Source organism: Colobus angolensis, unplaced genomic scaffold (genome assembly GCF_000951035.1).
Source record: "Colobus angolensis palliatus isolate OR3802 unplaced genomic scaffold, Cang.pa_1.0 Scaffold403, whole genome shotgun sequence".
In the NCBI taxonomy this organism is placed as follows: domain Eukaryota; kingdom Metazoa; phylum Chordata; class Mammalia; order Primates; family Cercopithecidae; genus Colobus; species Colobus angolensis.
Genome location: NW_012117411.1, coordinates 975,204 through 989,140, shown reverse-complemented (window position 1 = coordinate 989,140; position 13,937 = coordinate 975,204). Strand labels below are relative to the sequence as shown.

The 13,937-nt window shown below is 39.5% G+C and overlaps 1 protein-coding gene across 1 annotated transcript in view; it reads right to left on the bottom strand.

Annotated features, from left to right (window-relative positions):
- Positions 1–9,393: 9,393 nt before the first annotated feature.
- Positions 9,394–13,937, bottom strand: part of ZNF277 (zinc finger protein 277) — a 138,109-nt gene continuing 133,565 nt past the window's right edge. Inside the window, exons 10-12 of the mRNA XM_011955931.1 lie at positions 12,574–12,616; positions 11,411–11,585; positions 9,394–9,905 (exon numbers count right to left, since the gene is read on the bottom strand). Of these exons, the coding sequence (XP_011811321.1) occupies positions 9,719–9,905; positions 11,411–11,585; positions 12,574–12,616 (405 nt within the window). The 3' untranslated portion in view covers positions 9,394–9,718. The remainder of the gene's footprint in view (positions 9,906–11,410; positions 11,586–12,573; positions 12,617–13,937) is intronic.

The window sequence follows — 13,937 nt, the reverse complement described above, 5'->3', positions numbered from 1 at the left end:
TTAGCTCAGCATGGTTGCACATGCCTGTAATCCCAGCTGCTCAGGAGGCTGAGGTGGGAGAATTCCTTGAATCAGGGAGATGGAGGTTGCAGTGAGCCGAGATCGCGCCACTGTACTCCAGCCTGGGTAACATAGCGTGACTCTGTCTCAAAAAAAAGAAAGTTTGGACTTGATTCCATGTTCTCCGGGAAGCCATTTGTATCAGTTGAGAAGCTTTTATTGCAAGTAATAGAAACTCCACTTAAAAAGTTCAAGTAATACAAGGGGAGTTTATAGCCCAACTACATGAGAAGTCCAGAGGAGGACAGCTCTCAGGGGAGGGCTCTGGCTCCTTCCTCAGAAATGATCTTGATTTTGCTCTTCTCTAAAAGTTCTTGGGCTAGTTTCTCTCAATAGCACTTGATGGCTTTGGCAGCAACTAGGGTACGTTTCTTTTTTCATAAGGAAAGGGAGTCTTAGTTTCTCTAAGTCATTTAACAGAAATCTTCAGCTTCTCCCAGATTGGAGCAATGTGGACTGGCCACAGTGACCCAGGTTTGCTATGCACCTTTGTCTTGGGTTTAGTTACTGCCCATCTCTAATCCAATAAGCCAGTCTGCAGGAAGGGTGAAGTTATTACTCTAGTCAGCATTCTCCTCCCCCTGGAGGTAGGGCTGGGGTCAATTCCAAATGGCATGGCTGTTACTTAATGAGGACAGAGTGGCTCCCCAAAGAATTGGAAAACTAGAAAGAAAGAAAGGAGAATTGATGCTGGGTAAGTAACTTAGAAGGTCCATTACACCACGGGAGGATTTTTTTTTTTTTTTTTTCAGATGGAGTCTTGCTCCATCTCCCAGGCTGGAGTGCAGTGGCATAATCTCAACTCACTGCAGCCTCTACCTCTGGGGTTCAAGTGATCCTTCCACCTCTGCCTCTCAAGTAGCTGGGATTACAAGTGTGCAAATTTTTGGATTTTTAATAGAGACTGGGTTTCACCATGTTGACCAGGTTGGTCTCAAACTCCATGGGAGGACTTTTAAAAATCCACTCTAGCTGTTACGAAGGAACACACTGGAGGGTCCAGAGAGGAAGGAGGGAAGCCAGTTAGGAAACTGTTATAGTAGTTCAGGTAACAGACCATGGTGGCAGGGACTGAGATGTGTTTTGGAGATAGAATTGACAGGACTTGGTGATGGATCTGACGAGGGAGGAGGCAGTTTTGGCAGACTGTGAGGAGTCTCAAATGCCAGTCTTTGGAGTTTATCTGTTAGGCAATGATGGAGGTGTAGGAGTGGGTTGTTTTTTTGTGACAGCAAGAGATTAATAATATTTGCTTTTTACTTTCACTTTCTTCCTCTCTAGAATTAAAAAGAATTTATGAACAATTTACTACAGCATATTCTTTTGCTGTTTTCCAAATGAATAAAACACCAGTAACTATGATCTTACTAGAGTGATTTCCTGCTCACCAAGTCAATTGACTGAGAATATCCTCAAAAATTGTTTTTTTTGCAATCTAATTTTATAAGGCAAAAAGAGCATAGCTTCACTTAAATCTTAGAACATTGTGAAGTCAATATTAACTTTGCTGAATGTTTTCAGTTTGAATTTAACATGCAGACTGCTGTCGTCAGGAATCGAACATGCTTTAGCCTTTCAATATATCAATTATAAGGCGTAAGAGTTCAACTGCAGCAGTTTAATCCTTTAACTACCCATCATCTAAAACCTAGTGAGGGAGTTGAATTAAGCTTCAAGGATGTAGGGTAGCTATTTTTGCAGACAAAGCAAACAATATCTGAAATTTGATGCCCTTGATGGAAGTGGATGGAGTGTGTCAATTCTGCATATACATTTAGCAAAGTACTGACATTAAAACATTTATTCTTGTTCTGATTGCATGTTCTAATCCATGCTCTCAAAGAATTGCTTTTCCTCCATTCATTAAAAAAGGTCAGGACTTAGCTTTGTCTCATTGTAAATTCTCATGTATTGTATTGTTGGAAGTCACTTTGTTGTGCTTTTTTCTTTTGGCAGGTCCTCATCTCTCTGATCATTTCCCATCCTCTCTTTAGCCTTGATGAAGATAAAATTCCTGGCTAGATACCTCGTAAGATTGTATCTTCATTGTCAAGTGAGATGACACATAGAAAAGCTGTGAGGACCACTGAGCCTTACATAAAATGTTTTCTTCTGTGGTGACGCAACACCTAGAGTTGTACCAGTTACTGTCATGATCTGCCAGATCTTTTCTGCGTTAGTTTCCTCAGTCTTTGTGTGAGGCCCTTCTCCTACCTTCAGAGGATGCTGAATCAATGTGTGAGGCAGGCTGGAAGTGCCAGGGAATTAATAATGCCCCTGGGAACAGCCCTCAACTCATGACCAATGGGAATGGGTGAATAGCCTAGCTTTTTTGCCCCTTGGTGGCAGTGGTGGCGGGCGGTGTTGCGGGGCAACAGTAAGAATAGTGTTCTCTGCAATCTCCCAGAGGTCCTCAGTGAGGTTGAGCCCTAGTTCCCATACCAGCAACTTTTTCCTTAATGTACAGTTTCATGGTTTGGTTTTTTTTCATTTTTCACTCTCCTACTTCCTGAACTGGTATATTCTGGGTTCACCTCTTAAAAAAATGACTTGCACTAAAATTCTTTCTCAAGGCTGTTTGTGGGACTCAACAAGTGAAGACCCTAGTACTGATGGGTTTTCAGAAAGTCTGTGTCTAACTAGCTCACAGTGATATCCAAGCCATCAGCTCTCTGGCTTCATTTTGTCCAGCCTTAGTTCCATGTGAGAAACATGTCTACTCTGCCTCCTGAGTGGACTTAGTGTATTTAGTGGTAATTTTCCAAGAGGTAGTTTCATGGTAATCCTGGCCACATCCACCATTTGCTAAGAGGCTGTGTGCCTTCCAGAAGAGCCAGCTGATAAACGGCCAAGCAGATGGAGATGAAATATCACCTTTATTGCTAATGAAGATGATATTGCAGAACATGGCTTACTGCTGTGGGCAAGCAAGCTTCTTAATACTGAGCCCCCAAATTAGGCACTTATGTATATACATAGTCAGTGTTGGACAATTCCAGCCTTCCAACTACATGGGGAAGACCCCTCCATCTGATGTTTGTACAACGGTGGGGCAGAACAGGCTGTGTTCTCTCTGCAGACAGGCAAATTCCAAAGAAATAAAGAAGGAAGGGACCGAAGCACAGATGCCTAGTTCCTGTCCTTCAAATTTCTAGTCAGAAAATTCACTCCTTCTGTCTTGTAGAAGTGAAAGAGGGAGCAGAGAGAAACCAAGAATGTTATGTAATGGATTCTCTTTCTCGTAGAAGCAAAATACTGTGGAAAATGAGTTTCCCCTTTTCCGACACTCCTCAGGTTTTTGTTCTCTTTGCTCATTGGGCTTACCCACTAAGCTAAGGTCAACCAAGAGTGTGACCATTTCCTTTGCAGGAAGTCTATCAGGACAGTGCTGTTCCCACCTTCAGGAGTGCATCTCCCACCGCCCCCACCTGAATGACAACTACTCTTTGTGTACTCTCCCAGGACTGGTGGTGAAGAATGTAGCTATTGCTCTCAGAAGGCAATTCACTGATGGAAGTAATTCCAGGGCCATGCTGAACCCCAGCTGAAAGTTCCCAATTTCATCTTCCATTCCTAATTATGTCTAAACATGTTCACAACAGTATATCAGAGGTTCTGCAAAGAGATAATATGGCAATGTAAAGTTGCTTCAATAAAAAACATTCCAGTAAAATGTTGATGTTTCAAATTTAAAAACAATATTGACCATTGTGAATCTCTCAGGGAGAAATTAAAGTACAAAGATTGGATTCTCTTGTCCAAGTTAAAGTTAGAAGGCATTAGAGTCTAAAATTCATCCTTCCCAATTTCTGATTCTGCCCATTCTGAACTAGATTCTTGATGCTGGAATAGCACTGTGGTTTCTTGCAGCAGCCTGGACAGTGTCTCATTAGAATCGCTAGTGTGGCTTTCTTCTGGAATTGGAACTTGAAGTTAAACACCAAGTTTCTGGTATATCTCACTTTTAAAAGAGTATCATGAAAGCACTAACCGCCAACAAAATTAAACAAAAGAAAACGAATCAATTCCAAGATCTTCTGTAATGATGCTCCCAGAGCCCTGCATTTTCTATAACAGAGACTTAGTGGCATCCTGATTTTGGATTCCCCAGGATGCTAGTGTTACCTGATCTCTGAACTTAAATCTGATTGGGGGGAATCCTCCTGAAGACGTTAACATGCTTTATCATTCCTGGAGGAAGAATCCACAGATATTTATCTCAGGGTGACATATGAGACATTTGCATTCTTGCCGAGTTGAGAAATAGGTCTGTTTTGACTTTTTCTTTCCCATTCTGTATTTTCATTTTGAGCCCTTTCTCTTCAACATCCCCTGACCCAGGGAGTGTGTGCTTTAAATAATGATGGCATGGATTCCACACTCTCCTGTGTGCTCACTTCCCAGTTCTTTGCCACAGTGGCTCCTGTTGTTGCCTTGGGCTTTGGAACTGCCTCGGCTTGTGAAGGCTGGCTTCTAAAAACAGTTTTCCCTTCATTCCTTCACTTGTTTCAGCTGGAAAACATCCTCAGCCTATTCCTGAACTAAAACCGCTCTTGATGTTTCTGCAGCTTGAATCCCTAGGCATACTGGTTGGAATAAGGCTCAGCTATGAATGATAGAAAACCTTAAATAACTGTGGGAAGGCAGAACTTTATTTCCTTCATATAAATGTGTACTTCAGCATTCCAGGGCTGTAGAGTCCTCCACAGTGCCAGGGATCCAGATTCTTTTGACACTGATGTCTCACCATGCATGACTTCGACCTCACTGTCCCATATGCAGATATCTACATCCTAGGCTACAGGAGGTAGGAAGGGATGAAAAGCATAGCAGAGGGTGCTTACGGCCAGTATCTTAAGGAAGACTCCTGGAAGCTGTCATATGAGACCTCCTGCTTATATCTTGTTAGCCACAATTTACACAGTACTTTGAGCTGCAAAAGAAGTGCAGTTCAGGATAACTGAACCTGGAAATGTAATTTTCATTTTAGGTAGCTTTATACCCAACCACACTTTATTTTATTGAAGAAAAGGAGGATGGATATTGTGAGCAACTGGACTAGACTAGTTGCACTGGGACCTGGTGAGGACAGACCTCTGCTGAGCCCTCAGCATACAGCCATCCCTTGCTTTCAATCTGTCCAGGTTCCGGCAGTACTTCTGCTTTTTTGGCAGTAGTGGATGTGTCCTAGTGCTTGCTTTCTCTCTAGGCCTTTTAGGGAGAAATAGTTGAATTTGTTACAGTATAACTTACTTTTTACATTGTTCCCTTTCCTTCCCTGATGTAAATAGGTCTAATGCTAGTTGCAGTTTCTGATTTTTTTTTTTTTTTAACTTTCTCTTTTTTCTGGGCCAGACATGTGCTTATGTAGCATTTGGTTCTAGATTTATCTAATGTGGACTTCAGTTGTGATAGATAAGTCAGTAGGTTTTGGTCTGCCAAAAACAACCATTGTCCAAAAAATCTTGGCCGCCCTCACCTTTCTGAGTTAGACAATCTTAACTGGCATGCATTTTCTGATTGGATTAACAGCTAATCTGAGTTTGGATTCCATTTATCACTGTCCTGCCTGGCTCTCTTCTGTTATCTTTCATCTTGTTGCCTTAATTCTGTCTTAATTCTAAAAATTTCTCAGGCATGTTTCCTTTGGGGCACAAGCAGCTCTTGTATTCCTATCTATAATTACAGTAACATCTGGAAATTCATCCAATAATTCCTTGAACGTTTTGCTTTCATTTGATATTTCCTCTCAAACTGTCCTGACTTTCCTGGTACACTTGGTATCACTGTCCCAGTCTTTAAAGAGCAGTTCCCAGTGGTTTTTATCAAGAAGTCTCTATCTTAGAGCTACATAAAGAGTCCTTCGCCAATAGTGGCCTATATTCTTGCTCCATCTAGGAGTCAGTACAGTTTGCTGAGATTTTGCTTCTATTCTTGTTAGATTTCTTTGGGTCCCAGTTGCCATTTCTGTCCCCAGATAAAACTGAAAATGTTTAGCCACTTAAAAAAAACAACTGCCAAAATGAATTAAACCCTAAGGACAACATCTTTTCCTTTTTATGTGTTGGTCTGTTCTTCAATTTCATTTTTCCTTTTATATCTATTTGACTTGTTCTCTATCGACTTTTTCTCCAAAAAAGCTTTCTCCTTCCCAAGTTTAATTACTCTTTAGTTTATTGTGTTCTCATTCTTCCACTGCTCCTGTCCTAACACTGAAGCATGCTCTAAAAACCTCTTCAGACATTCCTTGATGTCCTGAACAAGACCTGATTCCTAGAGACAGACTGTGGTAGGCACAGTCTAATTGCCTAGACTAATTGCCTCTTTAATCTTTGGTTTTAAAACATTTAACTTAATTGAATCTTTAACTTAGGCATTTTTCATTATAATACAGGGTCCTATATCTTTGTTTGCTTAGTTTTCAATGAAAGCCTTCCATGGTATCTGCAGAGAGGGAGGGGTAGAAATCTAGAGGTGTGGTCAGAGTCTATGCAATTAACAAACACAGTTGAGTTAGGACCACATGGTGGGAGGAGGCTGGCTCCTGAGTCTCTGGACAGGCAATATGACTCCAAGATTAGTTTTGGGGCATTACCTACACAGACTAGCATTAATAATTGAAAACCAGAGCCTCAGACTCTAGCATTCCACAGCACAAATGCTGCATAAAGAACACACTGTAGGACTGGGCGTGGTGGCTCACTTGAGATCAGGAGTTTGAGACCAGCCTGGCCAACATGGTGAAACCCCATCTCTACTAAAAATACAAAAATTAGCAGGGCTTGGTGGCGGGTGCCTGCAGTCCCAGCTACTCAGAAGGCTGAGGCGGGAGAATCGCTTGAGCCCGGGAGGCAGAGGTTGCAGTGAGCCAAGACTGCACCATTGCACTCCAGCCTGGGAGACAGAGCGAGACTCCATCTCAAAAATAAAATAAAATAAAAATAAAACCCCACTGTAACGAAAGGTCAGAAAGGCCTTTAGGAGGGTGATTAGGCCATGAGGGCAGCCCTCATGGATGGGATTAATGACCTTACAAAAGGGTTTGCTATAATTTCAATGTTTTGATGTTCCCTCCAAAATTCCTGTTGAAACTTAATTCCTGCTGCAACAGTGTTAAGAAATGCGGCCTTCAGAAGGGTGATCAGGCCATGAGGTCAGAGGTCTCATCACTGGGGTTAATGACCTTACAAAAGGGCTGGAGGGAACTAGCTAGGCCCTTTTGTCCTTCCATCCTTTCATCCTGTGAGGACACAGCCTTTGTCCCCTCTGGAGGATGCAGTATTCAAGGTGCCATCTTGGAAGTAGAGACTGGGCTCTCGAATTGGACACTAAACTAAGATCATGGACCTCCCAGCCTCCAGAACTGTGAGAAAAAAAATCTAATTGTTTATAAATTACCCAGTCTCAGGTATTCTGTTATAGTAGCCGAAATGGACAGAGACAATGGATGATAATGGAACATGTTAAATAATATACAGAAGATACAATCATCCAAATCCAGAAAGCAAGACAAATAATCCAATTGCTTTAACAAATAAGTGGCATTTAAAAAAAAAAATTGTGAATCGTTATGTATTAAAAGATCCTTAAGAACCAACCAAATACAGTGCATGGATCTCACTTGGAACCTGACTAAACAAACCAACTGAAAAAAGACTTTTTTTTTTTTTTTTTGAGATGGAGTCTTGCTCTGTCACCCAGGCTGGAGTGCAGTGGCGCAATCTCTACTCACTGTAACCTCCACCTCCCAGGTTCAAGCAATTCTCCTGCCTTAGCCTCCCAAGTAGCTGGGATTACAGATGCCCGCCACCACACCCAGCTACTTTTTGTATTTTTAGTAGAGACGGGGTGTCACCATATTGGCCAGGTTGGTCTCAAACTCCTGACCTCGTGGTCCGCCCACCTCAGCCTCCCAAAGTGCTGGGATTACAGGCGTGAGCCACCGTGCCTGGCTGAAAAAAGACATTTTTAAAAACTTTTAATTTTGAAATAATTTCAGACTTTCAGAAAAGTTGCCATAGTACAAAGAATCTCCACATACTTTTACCTAGATTCCCTAAATGTTAACATCTTGCCAAGTTCACTTCATTATTCTCTATATACCCATGTTAGTTTTTTGGGAGTAAGTTGCAAACAAAATGCTCCTTTACCCCTAAATACTTCCGTGTGTATTAATATTTCCTGAAAACAAAGACATTCTCATTCCACGGTACAGCTATCAAAATCTGGAAATTAACAACAATAACATAACATTTACTACAAATCTTATTCAAATTTTGCCAATTGTCCTGCTAATGTCTTTTGTAGCAAAAGAAAAACTTTTTTTTTCTTAGTCTAGCATCCAATCCAGGATCATGCTATGCTATCTTTAGTCACCTTTAATCTCAAATAGTTTTTCAATCTTTGTTTTTTATGATCTTAAGATTTTTAAGGGTAAAGGCCAATTATTTTGTAGAATGTACTTCAAACTTGGATTTCTTTTTTTGTTATTTTTCCTTTTTTTGAGACAGAGTCTCGGTCTGTTGCCCAGGTTGAACTGCAGTGGTGCGATCTTGGCTCACTGCAACTTTTGCCTCCTGGATTCAAGCGATTCTTGTGCTTCAGCCTCTTGAGTAGCTGGGACTATAGGTGCGTGCCACCATGCCTGGCTAATCTGTGTATTTTTGGTAGAGATGGGGTTTCGCCATGTTGGCCAGGCTGATCTTGAACTCCTGACCTCAGGTGATCCTCCGCCTTGGCCTCCCAAAGTGCTGGGATTACAGATATGAGCCACCATACCACTCAAACTTGGATTTGACTGTTTCTTCATTATATCCAAGTTATGTATTTTTGGTATAAATCTACAAAAGTGATATTCTGCCCTCCTCAGTGCATCTTATCAGGAGGCACACAATATTTATCAGTAATGAAACTGATAATATTGTAAATACATATTTTGAGACAAGTGGGAAAAACTGGAAACAGATGATATTAAGTTAATGTTCATTTTTTTTAGGTGTCATAATGGTATTGTGGTTATGTCTTTAGAAAATAGTATTTAAATGTTAGTGATAGACACATTGCAGGGAAAAGTGAAGTTAACTGGCTTGATGTCTATTTCTAGAGAATTTGGCCACCCTAGGCAGAAAGCGGTAATGATAATACAGTCAGCTCTTGATTGTTCTAATATAATGGCCAATTTGCATATTATACAGGTCTTTGACCATTTCTTCTTTCTTCTGTGGCTTTTCTTTTTGCTCATTACATTTACAGGTCACCCAACATAGTACAGAAAGGACATTCAAATTTTGTAACTTGTTGGATGAAGAAGGTCCTTGGGGAGGAGACTGAAACTACTGATAGAAAAATCAGGTTTATAAATAATATGAACTTTGCATTTCTTTGTAATTGGCATATCCTTCTATAGATAATTATGAGTTTAATGAAATGAGCTCATTTAAGATGATCACACAATAAAACTTGATAGCCAAAATACTTCATTTTCTTTCATGTTCTTAGTAAGTGCATTTTCCTACTTTCGTTTTTGAAAAGAACATTCATTTTTGAAAAGTTTATTTCACCAAGGACTAATCCTTTGCTGATGTCCAAATTTAAATTATTCTTTCATGTCTGTCTTATAGGAGAAAAACATGGAAAATTGCTTCTGTGGTAGTTTCTTCTAGTTTTTCAAGCACTCTTGTAGTAGCAACTGGTTCAAAATACTGCTTTGTTTCAAGGCATACAGTTTAGATGCATCTTCACTGATGATGGGAACATTTTCATTTTGTTCCTGAACTGTCAGGTCACTTTCACTGTCAGATAGTGTACACAGGAGAGTGTCATTTTCATAGGTTGGAAAATAATACCTGAAAACAACCACAGATACAAAGTATTAAATTACCAGACTAATACATTGTTCAGGTGGCTGAATGTACACATTTACTATAATTTTGCCAAGTATCCTTGCCAACAATTTCATAGCATTTTGCAAAGGCTATGTTGGAGACAACTTCTGATTGCTTTCACTTTGACTTTTACTGGCTGACATCAAGCTTACAAAATCTACTATCTAGATTTGGTAAACCAAGATCGTGGACCTCCCAGCCTCCAGAGTTGCCTCTGGAGATGCCCGCTGGCCACTTAGCCTCTGCTTGATCATCTATCATTGTAAGAAACACACGATCTTCGAAGGCAGCTGACCCCAGTAGTGGGTAGCTCTAGTTGTTTGATACACCTCCTATGAAGCTAAAAATGACATCTCTCTTATTTCTACTCAAAGGTCCTAGTTCTTCCTTATAAGTTAACAAACTTCAAATATAGTTATTTTTTCAAACACAAATTCTTCAAATACTTGAGAATAATAAGCTCTCCCTTGTGTTTTGTTTTCCAGCCTAATCATTCCTTCTTTCTAGGTAATCACAAAAGGAAACTTACGGAATATAAAGTTTGTTATTCTGGTTTCTTCTCTGAATACACTTTGACGTTACTTTTGGAATACTACAAATTTTAATTTATATAAGAAGGATTATAAGAACAGGATACCCTCACAAGTGTGGGATTTTCTGAAGGAGAAAAACTAGAACTTTCTGGTTAAAGTTCTGGGGGAACTGACTTATTCCCTAAGAACAGAAGGAGCTCTGGGCAGCTAGAACCCCACAGCCTCTCAGAGGAGCCCTTGACTGAGGTTATCCAGACCTCAGTCTAGATAACCAGTCCAGAAGGTTCTTGGCAAAGGATACTTGGGAACCAGTCCAGAAGGTTCTGGCAAAGAATACTTGGGAATCCAACAACAGATGACCAAGTGCTTAATTTTTCCAAGTGCCAATATATAAAATATATACCAAAAGTCCTAGCAGTGTACAAACTCTGACACAGTAATTTTATTTCTAGTAGTTCAGCTTAATTCAATAATTAGATAAGTATGCTAAAATGTAGGCATATAGGTATTTACTGTATCATAATAGCAAAAAGTAAGAAACAACCTAAGTATCTAACAGAACAGATTATATCCATACAATGGATATTTGGCAACCATTAGAAAGGATGCAACAGATGCATACTGGCTATAGAAATATATTTATAATATTTTGTTAATAAAATATACTTTAAAAAATCTGTATCTACTTCATCTCTCTATGTATGTATCTATCTCCATATCACAAATACTGAAAAATACTTGGTTTCATTTGTAAGAGGGGGATTATTTTAAAAATAAGCATTTTGAAGATTCTTACATTTTCCCTACACTATACAGATGTATACTTTTTATAATAAACATGTATTCCTTTTTTTCTGTAAGTTTAAAGAAATTAAATAAAGGGACAAAATCAAAGGGAGTAAAGAAGTGCACATGTGGTTTTGCAGTACGTACTCCAGTTGATCCCACGTCTTTCTATCAGGGAGCAGTGAAGTGTGTTTAGTTTCTTCCATGTGAGTTCTTAAGTCTGCTTTGGATTTGAACTTCACATGGCAGCCATAACATCTGCATTGGTGAACTTGCCTCCGAATAAAATTGACCAGTTTCACTTGCTGATAGAAATTTAATCCTGAAAATGACAAAATACAGAATCATTAGACAACTGTTCAGACCCATTTTTTGCACTGTTATAATTTCTTAAAGGAGCCACTTATTTTTATTAATCAACCTGAAGAGGTAGTACAATTATAAAGCATAATAGATACCAAATAATAACAGCCCATATTTACACAGGGCTTATGAACTAGGCACTATTCTAATAATTTTCTGTGTATTAATACATTTAATCTTCATAAAACCCTATCAGATAGGTAGTATCATACCTACATTACATATTAGGAAACTGCCCAGGGTCGCATAGATAGCTGTCAGCTGCAAAGCCCATGTGCTTGACTACTAAGCTAATTATACATACAATGTATATACATGTCTATAAGAGCAGCAAAGTAACACATCCAAGGACCCAGGAAAACAGTGACGGAGCTGAGATGTGAGAAGTAGGTTTTTCATTGTCTTAGATCTATTAGCAAGTCAGTACTTTATTTATGTCATAATGCCCCAAATCCTACTATTGTTGTGATACTGAGAATGATACATTTGGGTACACCTACAACAAACAATCCTAGCTATACTGCTAAGCAGTGCAGTAGGCATTTACCATACATTACTCACTCCTCATAACATTTTTCTGACCCGAGGCCCAATGTCAGATAGCCAGTAAATGCCAGAGCTGAAATCTGAACTCTAGTTTGACTTAAAAATCCATATTCTACTAGCCCCCTCCAATTTATGATATATTATTAACCACTAATTTATATTCCATTTGAAGCACTTGTACATGTAGGAAAGAGGAAGAAGGAGTATATGAAACAAAAAACCATATTTGACTATTATGGTTGAGCATCACTGCTTCACAGAGAGTTCTGTCAAGACCACATATAGAGAGACATGTTTTGGTGGTGCACTCTCCAGCCGTAGCTACTGAACATAGGCATAGTTTACAGGATGGTTTATAAAAAATGAAGCATCACAGAAAAAAACTTCTGAATCAAACTTACCAAGTTCTGACTTTATCTTGAGAAGATCAAATTCGTGTGCATCCTAAAAAAAGGAATGAATACATCTGTAAGCAAATGAATTATTTAATCTTTCAGGCTGAAGTTATAAACAACTTATTCACATGAGTTTAGAAACTCAGTCTGAGTTCAGTGTCTTCTGCTTTTAAAGTCTTCTAAGTCTAACTACTTCCCTCCATACCCAACTTCTTTTTACAGCATAGTCCAAACAAGTCATGTCAACCACTTAAACCATTGAAATTGGGCCGGGCATGGTGGCTCACACCTATAATCCCAGCAGTGTGGGAGACCGAGGCGGGAGGATCACCTGGGGTCAGGAGTTTGAGACCAGCCTGGCCAACATGGCAAAACCCTGTCGCTACCAAAAATACAAAAATTGGCTGGGTGTGGTGGTGGGTGCCTGTAATTCCAGCTACTTAGGAGGCTGAGGCACAAAAATCGCTTGAACCTAGCAGGCAGAGGTTGCAGTAAACTGAGATCATGACACTGCACACCAGCCTGTCACAGCAAGAGTGACACAGCAAGACTCCATCTCAAACAACAACAACAACATTATAATTGCTCATAGCTTATATCTACAGTTTTTATAATTTACAATGTATCCGTTTTGTAGTCTTCTAAAAACGTAGAAGTCTATGTATGAATTCTGCAGTGTGATAAAAGTGTAGTTTCTATTGTACTGTGCATTTGGACTAGCATTATGGATATAGGTTCTTTGCCCCACATAGGTAATTTTTACAAATTCTGCTTTTCATTTTATGCTGTCAAATACACTGTTTAAACCTGAAAGTTTCTCTTCACTCACACCTTCCTATAAATCACACTTTCTTTTTATTTTTACAATGCAGACTTATTTTTTGCTTGTTTGACACCTGCAATTGTCTGTGTAAATGTTTTAACCTACAATCTCACAGAGGATAAAGACCATTTAACTCATTGGGATGGCATTTAGTGTAGCACCATATGCAGGATGATTAGGAATTGGTGATGTTATCACTGAAAGCGACCCAGCAGAGGTTAAGGACACCTGTCAAGGATGCCGAAAAGGTAATCCCTACACAAGATAGGCATACTAAGGCTGCCCTAAATACAAAGACATTAAGATATTATGAATTAAATCTAAACACAGGAAATTATACACACATTCTAGTGGGAACCTTTTTCAGAGAAACTAAAATCAGGGAAAAAGGTTATGGTCTTTTGAGTGCTTTCTAGGTCCTTATTTTACTAAACTAAGACAAGTATTTCTGAATAAGGGTGAGGTGAAAGTGGGTGAAAGTAGAGAATATGGTCCACTATTGGCAGAGGTGGCTGCAGGGAGGGGAGGGAGAGATACCAGAACCATC